This window comes from Falco cherrug, chromosome 3 (assembly GCF_023634085.1).
Source record: "Falco cherrug isolate bFalChe1 chromosome 3, bFalChe1.pri, whole genome shotgun sequence".
Taxonomy (NCBI): Eukaryota; Metazoa; Chordata; class Aves; order Falconiformes; family Falconidae; genus Falco; species Falco cherrug.
In genome coordinates this window covers 82,868,325-82,894,843 of record NC_073699.1, presented here as the reverse complement: position 1 = coordinate 82,894,843, position 26,519 = coordinate 82,868,325, and the positions used below count along the sequence as shown (strand labels likewise).

Below are 26,519 nucleotides of genomic sequence, written 5' to 3'. Positions count from 1 at the left end.
GCTGCTCTGTCTGTGGATCTCTGTGGTTGGTCCTGTGCGTATCATATATGCCTGTGTGCTCAATCTCACTAATACGTTATACCTGGTACATGGTACTGACAGCCTCCCACTGATGGGAGTGGGACAGAAGGATCCCCTGGGTCTTTAATTCCATCAAACTGGGCTCCAGTAGACCAGGAAGGAGCACACCCCTGCTCCTGAACGCCACTGGATCCAGCAAGCTCTAGCAGCTCTTATTTTCAATTTCATAACATTAAAAAACATGGCTCTGTAACACATGCAAAACAATGCAAAAAAAGATGCTTTCATGTTTTTCTAGTGCTAAGTAATGTAAATTGATGGTTACCTCTGCACAAATGAACAACTTGTGTTATATTAGTTTTGAAGATAAAACTTAAGTTTTCACATAGCAAATTTCTGTTGAATCCCCATAGCTAAATACACAAATGTCGGTATCAAATGATGAAGACATCTTAGACTTTTCTACTTTAACATCAATGCTTCCAATTACTGAATTTAAACTTTTTCATTTTTTAAAGTAATAATTGAAAAAGTTACAGTCCAGTGCTTAGATTACTTAGCAATGTCCACACTAAGGTCTGCATTTATTGCTGAGGACTGTTTTACTGCTTTCAAAGTACCTGTACACTTTTGAAAAGACCTATGTAACTTCTGTACTAAAATTCCTTGCAATTCTAAATCTCCTTTGTTTGCAAGATTTTTGATCAATATCACCTAACTGTTCTAGTGTATTTTAGCAAGGAGGAACTAATTGGACTGCTTTTCTACATTTGTTTAAAAAGCTGTTTTTCTGCTTGTAAAACAGCAGCACACCAGAAATCAGTGATGCATTTCTTACCAGGCTGTTTACTGCACAGTTCTGAATTCTGGAGGGGAAGGATCACTGTTTATTTTGTACATCTGTCATGCTCACCTGGTTTGTTAAATAGATGACAGGTCTCTAATAGCAAAGAGATCAGCCTACATATGTTAAGCCAATGAGGCTCCTGAAAGGTAAATTTGTGACAAAACCCTAATTTACGCTAAAAAACTTTAAACCATTGAGTAGAAATTCCTGAGAAAATATGAAAGAATACACTGTCGATCAGTAATCCTCTATGTGAATTAACAGATTTTCTGAACTTAATTTAACTTTTAAACAGTCCATATATAACACAACTGCAGCAGCTCAGTACTGCTGAAAATTTAGTGAATTCCTGTAAGCAGAACTGAAGCGGTGGGGTGATCATTAAATTCAGATTCTTAATGGCACTGGCAGAACTATGCAGGTTAATTTAGCTGATTCATGAGCTTATGTCAAACACTTTTTTTGGTAAATGTTATGTCTCATTTGCAATTTTCTTAAGAAAATGGAGACTGAGATGAAAGGAAGAAAGTAATAATTTCTAGAAAGCATGCAAGAAGGGTAAGACATCTGATCTCAGTAGCATACACTTCTGCGTCCATTCTAAGCAGAGCTGGCAGAATATGGTTTAGCATTTCTGTCCTGCTTTCAGCTGGGACAGAGTTAATTTTCTTCTTAGTAGCTGGTGGAGTGCTGTGTTTTGGATTTGGTATGAGAACAACGTTGATAACACACTATGTGTTTAGTTGTTCTTGGTAACATTTATACTAAGTCAAAGACTTTTCAGTTTCTCAGAAGGCTGGAGGGTCACAAAGAAGTTGGGAGCGGACGCAGCCAGGACAGCTGGCCCAAATGAGCCAAAGGGATATTCCACACCATAGAATGTCATGCTTAGTATATAAACTGGGGGGAACTGGCTGGGCCCTGCCAATCGCTGCTTGGGGACTGGCTGGGCATCAGTCAGTGGGTGGCGTGCAGCTGTACTGTGCATCACTTGGTTTTTCTCCCTTCCCTTTGGATTTTATTCCTCTCTCCTTCTCCCTCATTTTTAATTATAATTATTATGGGTTTGCATTCCCCCCCTCCTATTTTATTTTAATTGTTAAATTGTTCTTATCTCAGCCTTTGAGTTTTACATTCCTTTTCGATTCTCCTCCCCGTCCAACTGAAAGGGAGTGTGAGAGTGAGCGAGCGGCTGCACGGTACTTAGTTTCTGGGTGGGATTTAGCCATGACAGTTTATCATTTTTCTACTAGGAATAATACATATCTGTAGTATTAAAGGTGACTAATGTATTACCGTTTCATCTGAACATGTTAAATCTGATATGACAGTTCAACATGATAGCGAGTAATAAAGTATTTTGAATATTCAGGTTATTAAAATGTATCCTGTGTTGTCTTTGCACACACAAAAACCTACTTCAGCATTTAACAAAATGAATGCTGTCTTTCTGAGTGAGATCAAGGAACCGGTGTGAGAATTAATTGTGACAGCTATGTTGTAGATGAAAGACAGTGTCACAAGACCTGTCACACTTCTCCTTCACATGCTAGCTGAAGTTGGAACATCTTGACTGAAGACCTCTTATTTACAGGAAGCCAGTGAATCACTTTTCTATAGTTCTATTATTGTTCTTTTCATTCTGCATTCAAATACAACTTAATATTTTACTAACACTGATGTTACAAAGAATGAAATCAAGAGAAAAAAATTCAGATTCTTTTCACATACTCATTTCCACTCAAACTTGAATACATCAAGGTTCAGATCCAAAGAACTGGGTGATTAGTTGACAGTGATTATACTGACCTATGCTTGGAGAACGGTGATTTTTCTATAGAGACACAAGCTTACACTTTACATAAATTTCTAACAGTCCTATTGTTAATAATAAAGGATTAAAGTATTTCTAAAATGAGTACTGTAACACCAAGCTTGGCGGCACCTGTAAATCTAAGCCAGGCATTTTGAATCATACAAAATGCACCCAGGTAATGAGTTTATTCAACTTATAGGAGATATAACTGTTTTGCCAAACCTAGAAACCTAAATAAAGAAATAACAGGAAAAACTGAAGTCAGTATCACATTTTCAATTTCACCGTACTTTGTAGTGATCATTATCCTTCACAAAGGGTCACGTTGAAATGATCATGTGGTTCGCTTCAACTGTCTCATTCAAAGGAAAGACCACAGCAGCGAGCTGTATAAATATGCCTTTGGGCACTCACAGGTCAGTCCCGGTACCTCCTGTGCTGCTTTCCTCATTCAAGAAAATGTACAGTTGCTGTGTTATGTGCTATTTTAAGGTAAGATGTTCTCAGTCCATCCTGTCAAAGTTCTTCCATGTCACATAAAGAGACACTGGTTTTGAGAAAGAGCAAACGTGAATGAGTTTTTAAGGACAATGCTCAGGGCACTGAACTAGAGGAAGGAGTTCCAAATGCTACGTTTCACATTGACCAAGTCTTGATCTCCAAGTAAGACTGTAACACCCAAAAATTACCTCGCACAACAAAAACCCTGATCTGTGACCACACTGTGATACTTACATATCATGGATATTACTTCTCAGGTAACACATGTAAAAGAACTTTCAAAACAGTCTGGATGCACTGCTTTTGTCCGTCTTATTAACTAACTGTAGGGAAAACTGTATACTGGACTGTTGGTATGAGGAAGCACACTCAGATATCTCTTTATTTGGAGGTAACTTACAATCTTGCCTTTGGCAATGACACTAAAAAGCTGCTTTGACAATTTTTTTATTTAAAAAAATCAAGACAGTCTCACTAATCAAATAATATTAAAGAGAACTTATTGGCACAATAGACATAAGAAATTTGTGGCTTTCGCCAGTTTAGGCAACTTCAGTTGGTCACAATCACATAACATATCACAAATAGATCACTCAAGAGGGAGTAAGAAGGACTTTTGTTACTGAAATCAGTACAACTCTAGCAGTCGCTGAAACCTGAACATATGATGATGGATTTGCTGTTGCAGTGCCTGTGCTAGAGATTCATTAGAATGACATTTAGGTTTAATAAGCCTCTTTTATGGACCCTACTGGAGGCGTCGAAGTGCCTCTCCAGGTTCTCCTTGTGGTCCCCCATCCCTGTTTTAAACTGTAATTTACAAACAAAGCCTGACTACTGAAGAAACTGAAGGGCCTTGGTCTTTCATTCATAGCTGCATTAAGGGAGATACACATCAGAGGTAAGATTCCATGTAAAAAATAATTTCCAAGTAGTTCTGGTGCCGATACGCCTGTCCTTGCAGAGCTTTTAAATATCTTAAGTGTACACACTCTTTCAGACTGTGAAGTACCAATGCTAATTGCTTTAGAGTAAAATACAAATCCCTGTAAACAAAGGTAAAGATTTTGTATCACTTATTACACAATGTGTAGTGTAATGCAAATAATAAATAGCATGCGCTCTTCTAGCGCATAGGACTGCTCACATACTGGCTGCACTTTGTTGGATGCTCTGGGTGACCTCAAAGCAGAACATCTTTCTCAGCTGTATTTTCTGACATTTCTTCGGTTGGTATTGTGTTCTGTTAATTCCATGGTTCAATTGGGTATTTAAGAGAGACTATAAACATGTTCAGATGACATGACAGGAAAAAAAAATACTTTTTACTTCTAATCTTCCTTATTAGCTGAAGTAGCTCAATAGGCTTGCATGGTATAAACATATGCAACCAAACCCGATTTCATATTAATGGAAAATAACTGGCACAAAGAGTATGTGGTATCAACTAAGTGCACACATGTCCCAGGTAAGGCAAAGAAATTTTTGAGACAGTATTTGAATCAATGCACAAAGAACATCCACTCGAGACTAATACTTCTTCGGATGGCTACCTCAGCTATCACAGAGATCTCTCCTTTACATGCTTATGGTGGTGGTTTTTTGTTACCCCTCCATTGTTTACATTACTTTTTCAAATATATTTTAGGTAACCAGATCTCTGCTTCTTCACGTTCATATCAGAAGGTAAAACTTTTCTAAGAGTTTCCAGGTCTAAGGCACTTCACACTCATTCTATGAACTCATCTACAGTTCAAGAAGATAAAGAGAACAGACAGAGAAAATGTATGAGGTAAAGGACCATAACTGTCCTCTATCTGCATGTAATTTGGGAAGGAAACTTCTCAAGGAAAATCCAAAGAAAATACTCAAAATTAATAAAAAAAATGTCCTAATTTAAAATATGAACATAAAAGCTAAAAAGGATGTTTAAGCACAAAAATACTTGTAATTTTAAGATTTAAATCTGAATACTGTGATCATCTAAGAAAGTAAAAAAGAAATAGTTATGCATAGGCACAAAAAAATAGAATACAAAAGATATAAATCCATTTCAAGTTTCAGGACATATGCCAATTTTAGCTAGGATTGACGAAGGTTTAATCCCTATGGGCAAACAACTGTTTCTATGAGAACTGTCAGCCCTCCCTGCCCTCAGCCTGGCTGCCCGAGGCCGGCAGGGGATGACACACTGCAAAGGCAGGCTCTGGGAATCTGTAACCTCATTATCTGTGCTACTGCTCTGCTGCAATTTTTGATGGAAAAATTCGTATTCTTTTTATTGGCTTTTGGTATCACTTTTTAATGGCTGATGGTATCACTCCAGAACAGATTGAACTGGACCGTGTTGCAGTGCTGCTGCCCAGTAAATCAATAAACTCGCAGTGAAAGAGCACGCATAAATTTCTTCTTACAATATTGTAATTAAATTTCGTAAGAGCCAGTCACTTTAGCATTACAGTCTGGGTGGGGTTTTTTCATTGACCAATGAAATTAAAATATTACAGAGAAACTTGCTCAAAGTTGGGTTTGTAGGACTCACTCTGCGGTGGTGACAGCCATTTATAGTCGGTGGAGACTGAGAGGGTGAAGTCAAAGCACTGAGACAGGCACACAATGTAGTGATGGCCAGGTGTCCTAACCTGAACTTAGAATATGCTGTCTTTGCTGACACTACAGGTTCCGCTCTATAAATCTCCTAACAGTCATGTAAATATTTAATTGCAACAGCAAGTTTAAGTACCAGGTGCAGGTGCCCAGGTTGGTGGCAGTGCCTTGCAGTGGTGGCGGGCCTGCCTCATGCCAGTCCCAGCCAGCTCCACCGGCCCCAGCGCAGGGCACAGCTGAGCCCTGCAGCCACGGGCGGGCGCCTCGGGGAAAGCCGGGCTGAGAAAGGGCAGGAAATGTTGGGCAGAGAGAGGAGGGAATGAAAAGAGTGAGAAACAGCAGAGGGAACACCAAGGCTGGAGGAGGAGGTGCCCCACACCAGAGCAAAAGTCCACACTGCAGCCCGTGGTGGACCCAAGCTGGAGCAGGTGGATGCTCCTGAAGGAACTGCAGCCTGTGGAGACCCCACAGTGGAGCAGGGCAAAAGTGTGAAGGGAAAGAGCAGCAGAGAGAAATGTCCACATACTGACCACCCTCCACCCCCCCACCGGTGCTGCCTGGTGGGAGGTGGAGGCGTCTGAAGCGAAGGAGTGAAGCTCAGTTTGGGAGACGGAAGAGTGGATGGTGTGGCTTCAATGCTTGTTTTTGTTTCTTACTACCCAAATCTATTTTAATTGGCAATAAATTAATGTTCCCCAAGTTGAGTCTGCTTTGTCTGTGAAAGTAATTGTAAGCGATCTCAACCCACAAGCCTTCTTACCCTGCTTTCCTCCCCCATGGCCCTGAGGAGGTACAGCACGTGAGTGAGCAGCTGAGGGGGGGCCTCCCCATAGCCCAAAGCTAACTCAACACAGTTGAGCTGTTGTCAGTCACAGGGTCAGTCAGGCCAGAAAAATTCTTTTCTTTTTTGTGCATTTTTATAAAAGAGTCTGTAATTCTATGTGTGTGCACACAAGCACATGCACATTTACTATATGCATTCTGCAAGGGAACCCAAAGCGTACCCCTTTAGAAAAAGAGGTGGGAAAAATCCATGCTGGCAAAAAAGACTCCAAGTTGAATTGATATTAGGATGATAAAGCTTGATTTCTGTTAGCTGACACTATAGTGTTAAAACTCTGATATTGATACTTATTCACTTGAGAATTTCAGGCTTTTTTTCTTCTCCCTAGAAAGCATTTACAGTTCAGATACTGCAGTAGCTATGCTACTGAAATGCAACAGGGTGTCACTGTTGTTAAAGCTACAAAACGAAATTTTGACATGAAGGAAGAACTCTTATGGAAAGGACTGGGGAAAGATAAACCTACAGTCTCTTTAGTTAGCTGCCTTTTGTTAGATGCCATCCATCACCTTACAGAACTATGTTCATGCTTGTGAAGGAAAGGCAGTGCTGCATCAACTATGGTCATAACTTACTTGCTGAAAGTAAGCATAGCTTCTTGCTTAGCAGCATAGCTTCTGCACTAGAGCAGCTGAACGCATAAAGACAGGCATAAATAGCTTCTCTTCAAGCTCTTTAGGTTAGAACATGACATCTCGCAAGTCAACAGAAACGCAATAATAGGTCTCAATTCTGGGAAGTATTTACGCTACATATAAAACATAGGAAAACCAGCATTGAAAATAGGTGTTAGATATTATTGAAGTGGCATAACTCCTCAACTCTGACTTGGGATATTTGCTTAGCCATCCTTTTAAATGCAGTAAAATATGTTTGTATTCTTCCTAAGATACACTATAAATAAAAGCCCCAGGAAATTTTGTGTCTCAGCACTTCTTGATAACATTTCATTGGCACCTTTTTTCCTACAGGTAAAAAGGCTGGCTTTTCCTTGAAGGATTTTTTGTTTATTTGTTTTAAATATGCTTATTTAGCAGCAGTACTCCGACTCCATCATTTTACTCTTATGTCAATAACAAAAAGCAATAAAGTATGACATTACATGAGAACTAATTTTCGGCCTTAAGTAATAGCGATACCTACCTCTAGGACCTCAGTCTGAGGATTTTAAAAAATTAAAAATACTGTTGCATTCTATCTCAAATTACTGAGCAGTGGCAGCTTCCCTACCTTATTGGAAAGACAACTGAAATGTACATTAATTACATTTTCTTACAAACATGTCCCAGTTAATTACAAGCCTCATAAGGGAAGAGAGAAAAATTATAAAATCCTGCTTCCTCTGTTTCTTGCTTTAACTGCCAGACCACCTTTCCTTACTAAGTTACATCACTTCACATAGTGATGTAACTGTCTTTCCCATGTGCGTGTTTTGCTTTTTTATTAAAATCCTTCTCTCAGCTTTCTCCATGGGAGCTTGTGTAAAGATAGAGAAGCAAAAGGAGAAGGACTAGTATACAAAAAGTTTCACCCAGATTACATGTCAAATTCAAATTGCATTTACTTTCTTACAAATCCTGAAATACCTTGTTTTAGATGGAGTTATACATTGAATCTATTTGAGAATAACTGAGAGGACAATAATACTTGTAAATTATCTTGTGAAATGCTGAAAGGTTTGCTAAATTTTGAATTATATTAAATTCCCAAATTCAGCATAATATCTGGCATATTAATAGGCATTGCAGTAATACCTGGACCACGCAATGATAACATTTTAATTTTATTATAGCAATTTAATTTTATATATTATAATTAAATATTCTCTAAACTCAGAAAATGGTCTTTTACAACGCTTAAACAAATACACAGTCCCCTAAATTAAAGCACTCAAGAGTCACCTCCTGTAATCACAATAGTAAAAATTTTTGAAAAGAATCAAACAAGTAATCAATTATCAAGCAATAATGGAAATCTCTCAGAGGATCCAGCTTCATGGGGGAAAGTGAGTATCACTGTAGGTACAGACAGTCACTGCACTGGCATTTTCTGTTTTTCAGATAAATGAGGACATTTAACAGTAAGTTAACATGGACAAAACAATGTCCTGAGAAGCCTGAGTGTGCAAGCTGTTCTCATTTAACTGGTACTCTGCAAAAGCAGAGTGACTTGGCAAAATCGGAACATGTGAAAGAAACCATTAACTAACGGATTACATTTCCTTCAATACCTACCAAAAGCTGTCCAGCAAAGCAGATGAACAAAATGAAGGAAAGCAAGAGAAATGCAGCCCCAAATGAAATTCCAAGAATAGATGTTCTACAAGAAAAGGAAAACATGCATTAATTTATCTGTTACACATTTGTAGAATGATCTTTCTTTGTGTATAATACTGACTACATGAAAAATTACCATGTTCAAGTAGCAACTTCCAAACACCAACACCATGGAAAACAACTCCAATCCTTACCAGAATGGCAAGCCTTTTTCCTGCCGTTTTCCCACTGCCAAAATGCTTGAATTGGCTTTACCTCTGACTTAACAAATGTATGACCATGAGGAGATAATTTCTACACAAATAATTTAAGTGACGGAGTGCATTAACAGCAGCAAAGTTTTATTTTGTTTTTGCCTTAGAAAGCCTGTATTAAAGATCCTCATTGCTTTATTTTTATGCTGTTGATTTTATAATATTTTATGAGTCCAATAGATATACAAAATAAACTTGTTGGTAGCGTACACTCCCCCCAAAGGTAGAAAAGCAACAGCATGGGACAGCAATGTCCAGTTTTCACTGTCTTGCAGCTAGAACCTGTAGTATCGGTGATGCTGCAGTCTCTTAGCCAGCAAGAGCTTTAATATAGTGACTAACATTTCATTAATGAATAGGTAAGGATTCAACACCTTTGGAAACTCATTTTGTATCAAATCTGACCGGCTGGCCAGTAGATTCTGAAGTATCAGAGGACAGGATAGGAAGGAAAAGTAAACACCATGAAGAACAGAAAATACAACAGATTAAATGAAAAAAAAATGAGTAATCTATACTCTTCCTGAAATCACCCTTACACAGTGTTCTAGCTCATCCTTTTCTTCTGTGTTATAAATAGGGAAACCTAGCCAAATAGCATCACTGGACATTCAGTAAAAAGAAACAGGGATACAGTAACAATGCATGCATGCATTCATTCTGCAAATGTGGAGATCTCTCTCACACTAAAGTGTAATTGCTCCATCAGGCACCATACAAGAGCTACTTAGCGCTGCTGCCTAGGGAAAGATGCAGTAGGACCTAATTATGTTTAATGAATGCCAAGAGGAGATATGAAGCTGTGGGATAACTGAGTTGTTTAAGCAAGGGAACTAGATGCCGTCATGAAGTCCCTCACCTGAGTGTCTGCTTTCAGTTGTAACCACAGATTTGACATTTTTACAGAATTAAAAATCTCTCTCAACTCCTTTGAGCACCAGCAAAACCCTCATTTTATCAAGCCTTATAGATTAGAAATATTGGCATGACATTTAAGAAGTTTTATATCCCTTGCTTTTTCCACAAACTATAGTAAATGTTATATTTTAAATTAGCTTCTCCATAAACACGATTCAGAATTAAAATACAGTATTAACGAAACATACATCTCTGTTCTTTAGAGATGCCATGTGAATTCAAATATGTAAATTTCAGAAACTGTAACACTAAAAACTTAGGAGTGGAATTCTATGGATCAGTTTTCTGAGATTACGTACAAACATTAGAAAACATTTTGACCTGTTTTAACAATAGTGTTATGGAAGCTATTTTCAGGAAAGAACAAAAAAGCATTAATTTCACAAACCAATTTGATGCTATATTGCTGCTATTAAAATAATTTTGGAGAGTAATTTATGAGCTTTCCTGCCAATCACTGAGACAACCTCTTATATGCCAATTATTCATCAGATTTTGGGTTGATGTGAACAGCTGATGAAAAACAAAATACTGGCAATTCACAACTTACATTAATCTTGAAATAATGTTTCTTTTACAAGTTAAGTTGAAATAATTCTTGATTATGAATACATGTTCTCCAAGAATTTCTCCTTGAGACTGAGACTGTGAACTGTATATCAGAGTATGTAAAAATAGAGTCTACTCCTAGGAATTTAAAATCTAGTAAGCAACAGATGACAGAAAAGGAATATAATTACCAGCCCCCCCCCCCCCTTTTTTTTTATTTAATGTATGTATAAACACTTCCAGTCATATATTGTCCTTCAGTAAGATTCAAGTAACCATTTCTGCATTTCAGACTATTGCCATTCTTTCTCTGATATGAAGCATACAAAAAAGGAGCCTGCAAACCCTAAGAAATTATTCAATACAAGGATAGCCTTATGAGTCAAGTTTGGAGTCTCCTTGTAGAAGGAGAAATGAAGATGTTTGTGAGAGAAACTAGAGACAAGAGAAATAATATTAACATAGCATTAGGAGAGGTTATGCAAAAAGTGGTTAATCGTGTGGGCAACAGGCAACAACAAAAGGTCTCTGTAGCTGTTTTACATGACCAATGATGTTATTGAGGTGGCACAACAAGAAAACTTACATAGCAAGGTGAACCAGATTCTGATTACCAGAACAAAGAGTATAAGGAAAAGGAAAAGTAGTATCTTAGAATCCAGAGAAAAAAAAAGTTGTAAGATTTGTTTTCTCCCCACACCCCCTTCTTTTCTGGGAACAGCAGGACTTCTGTTTCAGCTAGGGTAAGCCGAAAGAGTTTCACGCTGCTCCTAGAAGGAAAGAAGCGAGCTGAAAACGCTATAATGGGAAACAAAATACTAAAAGTCAAGTGCCACCATAAACAAGCCTCATTTGAGGCAAGGACCATAGGAAAGCCATAACATGCATTTATTTTTTTGTCACTGGAACATTACAAATGCAGAACAGGTCTTTACAGCAAGCTAATCTTTCCTTTATTGTGCAGAATCATCAAGCACATTGCATAAGTCATCAAATGCATTGCATTGACAGATTTGGGAAAACCATTTTGTCAAAAGAACACCTGGGATCTCATGAGCCTGCTAACTTTTCACTGGCCTCTTCCTATACCTCAAGGAATGACCTCATTTCTGAAAGGTTTGCTTTCTGCTATGGTGCCCCAACAGGAACCCTGACAGGACAACCCTTGGCAATAAGTTACAGAGGGACAGAGTTTAAAATTGAGGAAACAATATGAGAACTTCCCAGGCTTCAGATAGCTCCAAGTCTAAATAATTTATGTTCTTGGCTATCCTTCTCATATTTTTCTGGTTTCATCAGCAAATATCTGTTTTGAATATTTCATTTTTATCAGGTGGTATGAAATCAGGAAAAAAATTGTTTTTATACTTATGTCTTCTTGGTAACAACTGAACTGAAAAATGAAAACTTATTATGAAGATAAAGATACTGAAAAATGGAGAAGAGAACTTATTCCTTCGACACTTTTGTAACTTCTAGGAAAACACATGGCTTATGGCAAATGTCCCTTAATGGGATGTAGAGAATTTCATTAGCTTGCCAGGTAATTAACATCCATGTTTTGAACTATTTGATTGCAAATTCTCTTTTGAGATGGTAATTTCTAATTGCTTCATTATGATTTTACAAGTATACAAGGCAATAACTGAATTCAGACCTTTTTGGTATCTAATAGCTATTTCTTTCTTAATTCAACTGATTACTTCATTGGTAGATTCAATGGAGGCTAACTGTATGGCAATTTTGACACTAAAAAAAAATCATTTGAGTATTATAACTTCCATTGAGTGTTTTTTAAAAAAAGTCAGATACAGCAGAAAAGAGGCTTGTAATGGCAGTTTTCTTTCATTTATACTGCTACATAAAAACTTTCCCTAAAAGCAGGCATGTAAGTACCACCTTTTCTATGAAGAAATCCAGCTATGCTTGACTGGATTGATACTACATTAAGGCCTCCTAAGCACTTTCCATGGGTAGAACAAGATAACTGCTAGCATGGCATGACTCGGGACAAAAGGACACAGTTTCTTGAACATAGCAGCCTCAGAGAGCAAAGACTTAGGAAAAATCTTAAAAGTAGTTCTAAACAATTTATTAAGTCAAATAGCACAAGAAGTAAGTCCTGTTCAATAGCAATGTACTTTCATCAATTTACCAGTTTGCATTTCAAAAAACAACACTACTTGCTGCAGCACAAACAAACCAGTAGGCTGCAACAAGTTTTTTACCATCAGTCAGATTCTACCACCCATGCTGCTTCTCCTTCCTCCAGAGATAAGATAAGATCAGCTCACACCACACTACCCCTCCTCCACCCACCCTACAATCCTCAGGGCTATTTAACCACTTAGCAGGAACGAGCTACAGCTGCACATCATCCATGTCAATCAACCCACTGCCTTCGCAGCAAGGCCACAGCTGCATGTTATCAGTGCTGATCAACCCACGGCCTTCATTCCTCTACAACTACCAAGTCCATCTTAGTTGACTGTTTCCCTAAATAAAGAACATAGGGGTTGTCTACATTTGTCTATATATGTCTAGAAATGTCTAGAATTACTAGAGACAGTTCTGTCACTTGGTAAACCAAGAATGCTCAAGAGACACTGAAGGCCTGTTCCAAGGAAATGTAATGATCAAGATTTGTTGTCATTTTAATGTCACAATAAAGATCTGTTCCTCATGATACATTTCACCCCAAGATATTGTTTACTTGAGTAAATTTATATTTACCACTTTATGTACAGTTTATTATGAAAACACCACACCAATTTATGGACCCTGGGAAAATTAAAACATTAATAAATTATTTCAGCCTTGAAATAGATGTCTTGTGATATTGGAGATATTACTTATTTCTTGGAACTTGCTGGATTTTACTCACCATCAAATATCTCCAAATCTACTTTAAAGCAGCAGGTGGTATGCCTCACAGAAATCAATGATACTACACTGCTGCAAAACCAGATTAATGGAATAGTGGATCAATAAAACCCAAGGACAGACTTAGTTCATCTCCCCGTCTTTATTAGATTGCCATTTAAAAATCCTATAGAATTTTTTCAAGAAAATAAAAAGGCTAGACAGAATTTTAGACTAAACTATGATTTATTTATTCCTTTTTTTTTTTTTTTTTTTTTTTTTCTGGAAGGAAATAATGTTTGCCGCACTGCAGTATGTTCAATTTAAGCTACATTTGTGATGACTATATATACTGGTGATTTTTCAACTGTTTTTTTTAATTTGAAATACTCTCAGTTTCCCCACAAAGATGCAGATGCCTATACAATACCTTGCCTTTCTGTCTTCCATTTTTGCATCTCTTAAATTAATGCACAGACCCCTGGAAGCTGAATACCATTCATGTTGGCAATACCTGATTTTACATTCTTGCTTTTACTATTTAATATGCAGCCCTAAAAGAGTTCCAAAAGATAATTCGCATTTTTTTGTGATGAAAATGAAGAATCATATGTATTTTTTGCTTTAATGTTAGAAAGAGATCACATAGTATCAGCATATAGCATATCCTTTTACAAGTTGGAGGACACTTTCCTTACTTGAATACAGCTCCCTAGAGTTCACTGATTTTAAGTATCTGATATATTTTAATGAGCTACACCATTGGTTTAAGAGACAGAACAAGGACATAGCAAAATGAGCATCTTATGTATGATAGGTGATAAATCTAGATGAATTTGTGTGACTGAAACCAAAACATAAAAACAGATTCATAAATCATGCTGCTGGAAGGGACTAGTTAGATCCAAATTTGGGTTTTGGTATATCCAAACCACACATTTCCCTGAATTAATTCCTGTACTAATCAAAATAGAGTATGACCTTTTAAAATATACTCATTATGCAAAATGACAAATAAAATTAATCATCAGTCTTAATTCCATATTTTGCAATGGTAATATCTAAAGTCAGACCTAACCATGTAGAGGATACTGCCGAACCCTTTCTTGGAAGAGTGCCCCTTTGCAGCTTGGCTCTCTGTGTTAGAAGCTAAGTGGGAAACCATTTGAAAAGAAAATGCTGCAACACCTAAAGAGAAGCCCATAAAAACATATACATTTTATAAAACATGTCTGCAGTATGGAAAGCCAAAAAGCTTTGAATTTAAATGTGAGCAAGTACTACAGCACAAGACCAATCAATCAACTGAGGTAATAAATACTGCTCCTGAAGTTGCTGCACAGGAGAAAAGACTATGAGTGAAGAAACACTGTATCACATGGAATATACAATGTTGGCTTTGGAAACAATTGCTATAAAACAAATATGAACTTGCCACTATATAAACAATCAACAGTAGAATTCCATTTTAAGAAGTCTAATAAAATATTCTTTATTGGAACTCTCTTCCAGCTTTCTCAGCTTTTCTAGAATATGCACAGATAGAAAGATAGCTGATTTATATACAAAAATATAAATTAGCTCATAATACATGAATCTGGATTAAAATAATTATTCCAGCATTTGAATATATTTTAAGATTAATTTTAAAAAGAGAAATTTTATGAATAGTAATGCTCTGTATGCTTGCTGAATACAGTAGTATTATCTCAGTAATATGTTACATATATTTATTTAATCACAGTCCCAATTCTGCAATACGTTTTGTCCCACTTCAATGTCCAATTGTCACACATATTTCACAGGTAATTTTAGTTGCACAAATTTATAGCTTGTATTACTTTTTTTTTACACATATGAATTTCACTCCTGTCATCATCACACATTTTTAAATGCAAAGAGAAAAAACCTAAAATGAATGAAAAACTGATACTAACGCTTGGCAACATGCTATTGAGAGCATTTAAAATTAGGAGCAAGCATAACATTGACAACGGGCTGAAATCCTCAGTTTTCTTTGTTCAGTTTTATTTCCATGAACTAACCTCTGTAATCTGATAATTCCAAAATGTTTTTCTTATGTATTTTTATTTTTTACATTAATGAGCAAACAGACACAAGAATGAGTACATGTTAAATATCACTTACTTTGGCAATACCAGAATCTGCACAACAAAAATACAGAAGAATATGAGACAGGCACAAGTCACATAATATTTAAATGCAGGCAGGGTAGTTGCTCGATACTAGAAGAAAAAAAAGCAAATGTTAAAACCACAATTTCCAAAGCAGATAAAATATCACCCAACTGAAATGTCAGCTTAAAGATGGAGATATATATAGGCAGTATTTAACAACATTAAATTTCCTGTTGTTCAATGACTTCCACATCCACTTACAAAGGGCTAGAGATTCTCAGGCATAGTATTGAATCCTTTTACTTCTTGAAGAACAGCTTAAGTAGCCATGTCAAATGTTTTTGTCTTGTTCATCTGCAGAATAGGACTATCCCAAATTAATCAAAAAAAGTTCAATGAAAAAAAAAAAAAAAAGCGAAAGCATTGAAAAAAATATTTTTAGGAATGGCCAACCATTCTTAGCTGATTCCAAGTTTCTTAGTCATTAACTCCCCAAACTGTTTTTTTAGTTGTTAATAAATACTGAATGGGCTGAACCAGTTACGCTTAATAGTCACTGAGAGAGGAAACTTCAGAGCACACAGAGCAGGAAAGTGTAAACTGCGCTACCAATTTGTATAAATGTTCCATTTCCAACAGCATAGCTAGCAATCATACTGTTATTTACTGGAGCTATATTATTACCTCAATTGAAATATTTTATGTCTGTTAAAAGGCCTCATATGTCTGCTAATACTACTAAACACTTGATATTCTTTGGAGAGAGTCAGTTTGATCTGCTTTGTCATTAAAAACCGACCTATGTAAGAATCTCTAGTTAGCCTGTCTAGAGACATAAGAATTAAGCAATGGAATATTTATCAATCAGAGTTGTTCTGCTATTTCAGATAGGTATGTCTAGATTGAAACCAACTAAATATTCAAAGGGAAATTACCTAAGTGTTGTGCCTATTAAATTTATTTATTAAATTTATTATATTAAAATAGTAAATTAAATAAACCTATTAAATGACTTATCTGTCAAAGATTTTTCAAAGGCTAAGAGTTTAAGATTTCATTATTAAAAGGAAATGTACCAAAGATTATTTTCAAAAATTCTTCAAAATGCAAACATCGTAAAATGGAAAATGCATGAGCTGTGCTTTCTAACTGCAAGCACACAGCTGTGTCTTTGTGCTTACTGCCAAGTTCTGCCCTTGAAACTCGTGCAGCAAACTTCGCATGAGCATGTAGAAATTGAGTTTAGCAGCCCAACAGCTTTTTTTTCATTTTCGAATTATATGACAAATTAAAAGCAATTCTTATCACATACTTAACTGAATTTGAAGGCACAAATATGACTGTGCTTGATGGATATGTTTGCAGCAAGTTTTGTTCTTCCACCTGTTGAACATGTCTGTTGTTTCTTAATGGTCTTGTCCAACAATTTTGAACCTTGAGCTGCTGTTAAAATCCCCACAAATTCCAACCCATTTGTAAATTCATTTAAGTGTTTCACACTTCTCTAGATATTTCCCAATGAAGTCAGGCAACTCACTCCTTAGGTTAAATAAATATTTTGCTTTATTACCTTGCTGTACTTTCATGTCCTACAGGGCCTGAAAAGCTCCTGTTTAAATTAAAAGCAGGCTTCTTACTGAGTTCATTAGTCAAGACTGGACCAGTGAGTCATTAAAAGGCCGTGAAGAAAGATATTAAAAAGCCGGATCCAAAAAGAACAATTAGTTCTTTGCCATTGCAAAATATTCTACAGTCTAAAAGAGATTAGACTCCTACATCGAGTATCTACACAGCCAAATAACTTAGCTCCCTGGTTTTCTCCCAAGTCCTGATTCCTTGATTGTCCAAAATGCATGTATGATGTTTTCTCTCAAGTTCTCTTTCAGAATTTATCGGTTAAGTACCACCCACATTAAAATCTGAATGTGCTCCCAGGCACACCTTTGATCCACTCAGTGTACCCTTTGAACAGTACAGATGAGACCATGCCAGGTCTAGCATCTTCTCTCTTACGCCATCTTCTAAACAGGCTCAACAATCCTTGAAACTTTTTTCGCCTTAATGCATTGCCAAGGGCATCCAACACATGCCTTTGGCAGCTGGCCATAAGAACATTATTCTGCTGAGCTGTGAAGGAGTCTGAAAATTATTTCAGATGCTTTCAAGTGAAATATATCTACAAACATAATTAAATATGCATTTGACCACCATGTGGGATCCAGAGGATGCTGTACAGTGTGAACACAGTATGGCAATACTTCCTCTACCCCATTCTCATCAGGTTCACTCATTTATACAGTCAGCTGTTGTCAAACCTATCTCTTACTTCCCTGAAAGGCAGCCTAACTGTTCAGTTATCAGCTGTCCTATGCTTACGAAAAAGCAGAAAAAGGCAAGTCCCCAGTCTCCCTGCTGAAGCTGTGTCAGTATGTAGAAATATACTCAGGCTCTACAAGACCGTAACACAAAGAAAAGGCCTGATTTTCTAGGCAAGTGGTCATGACAGTCATGTTAAAGAGGGGATTCTTTCATTCTGATCATTACTCGAAAGACCAGAAACAGTATCATTTACTCCATCTGTACATACATTTTCAAACATGTTTTATCACACATACTAGTTAGAAGAACATTTAGTGTGTTGCATCCAAGACAGCTAGGCATTTTTCTTAAAAAAAAACATTTATAGTATTGTTTCCCCAGAATGACTGTGAGCATCAACTGCATATGGAGAAAACTATGAGTAACATATCATTATAAGACTATTCTTACTACAGGTGGAATCTTTGAGACTTGGCAAAGGAAAAAAAAATAAAAACAGTGGAGTCTGATAAACGTGTTTTGAGTATGTAGATGATGGAACTCAGGAATTTTTTGCTCCAGTTACATCAAATTTGGACTATTAAACCTCCTCCCACTTCTGTGAGGCCATGAAAATGTCAAGGAATTCAAGTGAACTGCAGAGCCCTACAAACAAGAAAGCAGACATCACATTCATAAAGTTTCTTCTGTAAATGAGCTAAAATATTACTGTAAGATTTGAGCACTTCTCTCTGCAGGAGAGGTGCTGTGGCCATGGCTCTGTGTTACAAAAGCAAGGGACATGCTTTTAGAACGATGCAAAGAAGGAATCAACGGTGAATTTGCAGTGAAAACAACTTACTTCTTTTTCCAGAGTCTTATTATAGAAAAGAAGCGATATTCTTTGAATGTCTTCAGATTTAAGCCACTGCCTAGAAGATAAAAGGAACATTGTAATGGACATAAGAATAAAGCAATCCCGCCTTTTTATGTTACTGAACTCAGCGAAGAAAATCACTTTGAAGCAAGCAAGTTCTTGTGTATTGCAATGTATATAGTGAATTGCACTGACAGTAAAAGCAGAAACTACAAATCCTGTCTCCTTTTTGACTGCTATTGCTATTGTACACATGAAAAAAAAGGCTCAGATGAACCACTTTTTCTGTGGATCATTCCTAATGACAATCAAGGGGGAATTTATATGATGTAATTCTGACATTCATATTCCACTCATCTCCAAAATACTGTAGCATATCCAGTAGACAGAAGAGAACCTGAGATAAAAAGAGTCCTTCACAAGGTACCTTTAAGAAGTGCACTGTTACACTATGCAAGAGTGGCAGGTAAATTAACACTTTACAAACTACTACTCTGGATGAAAATGTGAAAAACATTATTAAAGCAGGTGGACTGATTATGTCTTTGAGCTGTATTGGTCCCTTGACCACGACCCTGTACTCTAGAGGTAGATTTTGATGTTTTTACTGATTATAAGAACTTCTTCCATGGTTGAAAATGAGAAATAGAATAAGTACTTGCACTGAAATGACAAATCTATTTTAAAAGAAGTGAATCCTGACAAAAGCTTGACATAACTTTTACAAAATGGAATGTTCCAATATGAAAGTCTAGATTTATTTTAATGGACACTTGAAAAGAAACATACTATTTGCATTTCAAGAGGGTTAGGTTGCTTGTACCTCAAGGGGACTAGACAAATTTGCAAAAAATATTTAAGCTGACTACTGTTGTGAACATGAAATATTTGAGCTTGAACAGTAATAGCAGAGCTTGAGATTTTTTTGCAACCTTTACAGCAATATCTTTAAATTAGACTCTAAGCTAGTAGTGTAGCTAATGCCTTCTAAATAAAAGGGAATGTCTCAAATGACAGGCTGCAATACATATATGTAGCTGCAATGAATCACAGTGGAATACATCCTAAATTAAGGTCCTGGGAGAACAGGAATGGACAGAGTGGAGTGTAAGCCATTAGCTTTGATTTATGAAATCTAAAATATTTCCTCTCCTGGGAGACTGTTCCAGCTTCTGTGCAATCAGTTTCATTATAAAAAGGGGCTGAAAAAATATTCAGTTCTAGGTATACTTAATTAAAAATTATATTTCCCAGTTCACTCTGCAATAGCTTACATCTCTGATCACAGTTAGGATTCTGAAAAGAAACAGGTATGATAGGCTGTTGTACATATAGCATGATTTTGTTTGGATCCAGCTGTAATCTACTGGAGAAAACATTCAGTTTGGAATATTTTTGGTAAACTGTGAAAATAAAGTGGAAGTCTTTTCATTTAGTTATAAAAATCAAGCAAAAAGTAACCCTTTCCTCCAAATTGTTAACTAATTTCCCTTTTTTTCTTACAGTATCTGACAGATGGATTGATTTTATTACCATTACCACACTGGCAAAAAGTTCTGTCTGCATATCTACCCTCAAAGTCTTAATGTGGTCGGTACACACTTGATAGCATGTGAAGTCAGTAATGCCATTTAGAGCAAAACCTGCCTCATAGTCTGCATTAAAAACTCATGTTTTCAGGAGTTTTTAATTAAATTTTAAAGCTCAGAAAAAACTATGCTGGTTTTAGGTAGCAGGTGCTGAGAGGTCTGAGATGAGGGAACAGTATAACACAGACAAATGGAAGTGGACAGTAACTACAGAAGAAGGAGCACAAAGTCACATACACTTAGCACCAAAGATAAGAGCTGAAAAATTCTGCCTATAGCCTGACTCCTTGATGATCCTAAAAGTTACTGAAGTATCTGCAAGTACATGGGGGTATGCCTTCTAGGAAAATAGGTACCAAAATTTCTGTTAAAATCCTTTTGTAATTCAAGCAACAACACAGACAGCTGAATTATGCCTGTATCGACAGGTCTGATAGGGTTTGCGCTGACTGGCAATGTACAGCAAGGAATTATGCACAGAACATCGCAGACACCATGACTTAAAGAAAAGAGAGGAGAGAGTGTGTCTCTTTAACATAGTAACCTACTTACCAAAGAGCAAATAACTTTAGTTTAGCTCCCTCTGTAGGTATATATTTAGCTAGCAGATTGCTATTCATCCATCATGTGTCCTACAGAAATCCCCTAACCACCAAGGGTCAGAGTGTCATAACTAGGGCTACTCATCACCCTCCTATGCACGCCAGACACCCTGCAGCCAGGAATACTTTGTTCAAGGTACAGGGAAAAGAAACGTGGAGAAAGTATTATGTTACACCCTCATGGCTAAGACACTCAGCTGAGAGACAGCAGCTCTTTGTTCCTTGCTCGATCTTCTAAATCTGTATTTACGCATCTTTTAATGTAGTACTCTAACAGAATAATAATGAATAAACAGGTCATACTTTTCTCATGCAACTTTGCAAGGAGCATTGTCAACTAAATCTACTACTACGAATGATGGCACAAGGCTAGCAGGCTGGGTTTTAGGTGTCACAGTTTCTTTTGCATTCCAGAAAAATGAACTGAACCCAGATGCCCCAAGTTACAGACAGTGTGTGCATGTGGTGCTTGGCAGTTTTGTGGAAAAATAGTAAAACTAGCTTGTGAACCAGCAGAAAAGCACTGAGTGAGGTTGCCAGAGAAAACACTACACTGCTTTCAAAGCTTGAGGTACCATTTCAATTTGTACTGCACTATTTTATGCTGTGTAAAAAAGTGTGATTCATTTGGACTACAGCTTTGTCTTAGACTAAAAAGATCCAGACTATATTTCCTTTTCTTCCAGTTACTGGTTATTAAACATCTAGGCATGTAATGTCCAAATCCTGACACTATGACCATTTGCTTGCAACCAGTTAATTTTTTTCCACAGAATGACACATGGCAAAGAACCACGATGTCGATGAAAATGTCAGACCGCACTGACAGCTCAGGGTAAAAGAAACAATGGCTCTGTACAATGAATGTTTGCATTTGAATTATTTTCCCGCAATTTTCTAATCAAAAAGGATAAAAGATTGATAATTTTAATACAGTATTTTACTTGCAATATTTTTTTTAAATTTTCCTTAATTCACAGACTTAATTCACTATACAATCCAAACTCTACACTTAAAAACATTTAGAAATACCGGTTTTCTCAGATTTTCTGAAAAGTTTGCTTCTTGATTCACAGAAGCAAATGACTTAGCTTCACAACCACACCATTAGTTTATAGTGTTATAATAGTGCTATTTTCATTTTAAAGACAAAAAATTGAGGCACAAAACCCCCGTACAACTATAAAGAAAACATAAATTATTAGTTTTGTGTCTCAAATGTAGGAAATCTTTTACCTAATTTTTCCAAGGGCTGAGAATTCACAGTTAAAATACTGAATTAACTTGCTGTTTGTGGAATCAGCACTTTTGGCAACTTAGTCTCAGTTTCCTGTATCATTTAAGTGATTCATTCAGCCAACCAATACAGGGATAGGTAGAGCATCTAGTTTTGGAAGGTGGCATTCAGCCTCTCTGATAAATAAGATCATTCCTTATTTTTCTGCAGTTCCCCACATAATTCAGAAAAAGCACTGAAATGTTTTCAGAAACCTTTATTACCACACAAACATCTTTCATCCCCAAGTTTCTCTGAATTTTATGTACTAATTAGGTAAGACAGGGATTCTCTGAGATAAAATAACATCAGTATCATAACACCAGTACTTTATTTTAATGCATTTATACAGATGCTTTACTTTTGACATCAAACACATATAAGTTGCCAAAATTTATACAGCTGTTTTAGGCAAGTCTAGTATAATCAAAGGCTTTGATATTTGTATTTTGTATTTTATTTTTGGGAATTATGATATTTGCCTGTCATATGACCTATCCTCTTTCACTGTATTCTTTGTATGACCTGTAACTATCAACACTCTATTCTATAAATTATTACTGAAAAATGTTTTCTTAAAGCCAAGTACCTTTAAATAGGACTATCAGATGCAAAAAACCAAATTTTTCATATGAGCATTTAATAATTAGGAATAATATGAAGGTGATTAAGATTCTGAGTAACAGAAGTAGAGGGGGAAAACATGTAATTCATTACAATTGTTGTCCACATTTTTGAAGGGCAATTCCCTTACTTAATCAGATAAATATAAGAAACCTGAACACTTATTTAGGACTGTTATTAATTTTTCTCTCATTCTTATCTATTCGCCAGCAAATGGAGAACATCAATACCGCCTCCAGCTCTTCCTAGGACACAGAAAAAACACATGCCACGTTGCCTCCCCCAACAATTTTAATATGTCATCAAGCTTAGCTTTCTCTAAGAAATCAACCAACCAGTTGAAACAGAGAGATATTAACCTATGATTTTAGAGAAAGTTTCTAATTCTGAGATGTTTCTGTGACATTTGTGAAGGACCAATTTTCACGTCATTCTGATTCCTGAGCCAGGTGTTTCTTGTGTCTTACTTTTCTGCTCTTGGATGAGATAATTCTGTAGAGTTACAGCCATGAGTGTACAGATACAGTTATGGATCAAAAATCACTTTGCCATGAAGATCAAGACAAGCCAAAACCTCTGTCACACCATGATTCACAGGCAGTGTCTTATTCCTTATAGTAGAAAATGTTACAGTACAGCCTATCTTTATAACGTACAGAGCTTCCTATACCAGTATTAGTGACACCTTTACTGTTTTCAGACTTCTGTGTGCATGTCAGAGTGAGGAACAGTAAACACTACCCTCTGTTCCAGATTTATGTCAAAGTTGAAGGAAGGAGACAACAGAGGATGAAAACATACTTTTGAGCGTTGATTCCATCAATGGCCTGGATCATCCTCTCATTCAGTTCCTCCTCAAACCTTCTTTTCTGTGATTTTGTTCTGAAATGAAAAATGTGGGAAATTACTTTGGAAAATCATTACATTATTAATAAACATTGACTTTAAACAATGGGGTGATAGCTGGCATAAACATAAGAATAATAACAATTGTTTTAACATTTATGCTGCAATAGCAGCATGCCTCACTATGGACATTAGACTACAGTAATAGTTTCAGAAACTCCTTCCATAATATAGTATCAAGACACCTGGTATCATTTCTATCTTTTGTACCTATTTTGGAGTGGAATTTAGAAGCACAAAAGCAAGAACATCTCAGAATCTTAAAGAATCGCGTTATTTGCAAATAACACAGACTTTTCACCATAAGGTTGACAGAAGTCCTTTTGACATATTGTCCAAATGTAAATGCTTGGTTTTAAAATGAGAGATTGTTTTTATTTTTATCATGTATATTCAGTCAAAACTTGTTCATCTTCTGGAATTTAGTAATATTTTTGGTAATTGCATAGTTCTCTAGTAACCTGTGATTTGTTGAGAAGACATTTCCCAAGTAGAGAGATGGGGAAGGGAACAGACAGAATGACTTGTTTGTATAATTAAAGACAATAAAATACAAAACTTTAAAGGGTTCTTTTAAATGATGTTATGGTATTTGTGATGTCACATATTTTTGGAAGAAAGACATTATCTGAAGTGTTATCAGGTCATTAAAATAAAAATTACTCATTCCAGGTTTCTGATAGTGCTAAGCTTGTTCTTTAAACAGATGCCATTCAACTCTGTTTCCATTTCTCACCATCTTGCCCTGATCATTGAAGTACCAAGCAGGAGAATAAAAACTTAAAGCTACTGTGATTCTGCAGACATTTTGTGTAGCAGGAGCACTACAGGAAGACCACAAAATACCTTTTGAATGTTTACTGCTGCAAACATACTACATACTTTGAAATAATAAACCACAGCGCAAATACAAAGTAATTCACAAAATATAAAACATGTTTCTTTTAGTGCATATTATCAGCTGTTAATAGCCCTTTCCATCTTCTCTTTTCTTACCCCTCTGTGCCTCTTCTGCATTTTTCTCCATGATTTTGTCCCCAGTGACAGAGTAATTGAGTTCTTAGGAGAAGCCAACAGTAGCCCATCAACATACTTAGACTAATTCAGAATAATGCTACTTGTTAGCAGGAAGTGTAACTCACGATTCCTAAGTAACTTATCTGCCAAATCTGTTTCCATAGCCCTTCTCTATGTAAGAGGTATGAGATGAAAATATAGTTTCGGGAAGAAATGTCCTCAATATTTTAAAGCATGTCTTTTATATATATATATATATACACATACATACATATATACATATACACACATACACATTTGTATATATAATACATATATTTATAAATAAAAATTTATATATTTTATATATATAATTATATATATATATAAAAGACATGCTTTCGAATATTGAGGACATTTCTCACTGAAACTATTTTTTCATCTCATACCTCCTACATACATATATATGAAAGTATATGTCTTTATAAGGACTTATATGAATAAATGATTTTTAAAAATTAATTTACCTCTCTCTGCAACGCTGAAAATGATATTGCCCCATGGGAACATCCTAAAAAACAACAACAACAAAACCCTTATGATCTGTAAAAGACTTTGACGATGTTAAGTTGCTTTTAAAATAGTGTTGAAAACAGGGTCAAGTATGGAAAAAAGTTTCCAATACAAATATTTTTAGCATTAGATTAGAACTGTCTAAAAGAAAAATCCAGACAAAAGTGAAGATGTAGTGACCTGGAGACAAACTGATCTATCATTTAAAACACTAAATAACTAACGCAAGTCTGAATCCAAGAATGTTTTGCTTTACTAGAAAGTCACTGCTTCAAAGGCATCACTGTTTTAAGGTAGCCCAAACACCTGACAGCTTCAGCAATAAACAGTGTTGAATGTTTTTTGAAAAAAATAGACCTGAGTGGCTAAATACAGGCAATGGTCATTATTTTTTATTGACAAGCAACAGGAGCCATCACAGCCACTTTATTTTATGAGTGAAAGTGATGGCTGGGTACTTTCTGTAATGAACATGTCACAATCCATATTCTGATGCACTGTCTTTATTGAACAAGATGGGTTAGGTAGCTCAATCCTATGTGCTCATACATAACAGGAACAAAACTGAAAGCCAATGATGAAAACTATTAGAATTTATCTTTATGTCCATGCTTTTTACAAGTAGAAGATAATGCAATGTCCAAGCTGTGGACCGACAGTGTCTTACTGACAGCAGTAAAACAGTTAGCAACATTGAAAGAAATTGTTTCTGTTCGGCGTACGAGACGTAATATTGCACTACAGTACTGTGAAATGCAGGCCATCAGCCACAGCTAATGAGTGGTTAGCGCACCTTCAAAAGGTAGATGTTACTGTGAGTATGGATTTGGTTCCCAGAGAACTTTTCTAATAAAGTCCACTCCAGGTGCCACAGGGATATTCTAACTTCACAGCCTTTCCTCCATGTTTGGCCTTATTCCAAATGGAGAATGTGGCTAAATAGCCAATAATCTCAGGGAATGTCTCTTTATCAAAAGTGTTCCTTCCCAAAGGTCTTGCACTCTGGCTTTATGTTCAAAATATCTTTCCACAAGGTGAACAGCAGCAACTCTACAAGCTGTGACTGGGGCTCAAGCTCAGAGTCAAATTGTGCAGTTTAGTAAGTACATTAGACTCCTTACAATGCAGAGATGCATTTATAGTAA

The 26,519-nt window shown here is 36.3% G+C and overlaps 1 protein-coding gene across 2 annotated transcripts in view; it reads right to left on the bottom strand.

The window, feature by feature from the left end:
* The window catches only part of ADCY2 (adenylate cyclase 2), a 225,060-nt gene that overhangs the window by 40,257 nt on the left and 158,284 nt on the right, over window positions 1-26,519 (bottom strand). For both annotated transcript variants that reach the window (XM_055705834.1, XM_055705833.1), the window contains exons 11-15: window positions 25,329-25,372; window positions 23,701-23,781; window positions 18,794-18,863; window positions 15,644-15,741; window positions 8,871-8,955 (exon numbers count right to left, since the gene is read on the bottom strand). In XM_055705834.1, the coding sequence (XP_055561809.1) occupies window positions 8,871-8,955; window positions 15,644-15,741; window positions 18,794-18,863; window positions 23,701-23,781; window positions 25,329-25,372 (378 nt within the window). The remainder of the gene's footprint in view (window positions 1-8,870; window positions 8,956-15,643; window positions 15,742-18,793; window positions 18,864-23,700; window positions 23,782-25,328; window positions 25,373-26,519) is intronic.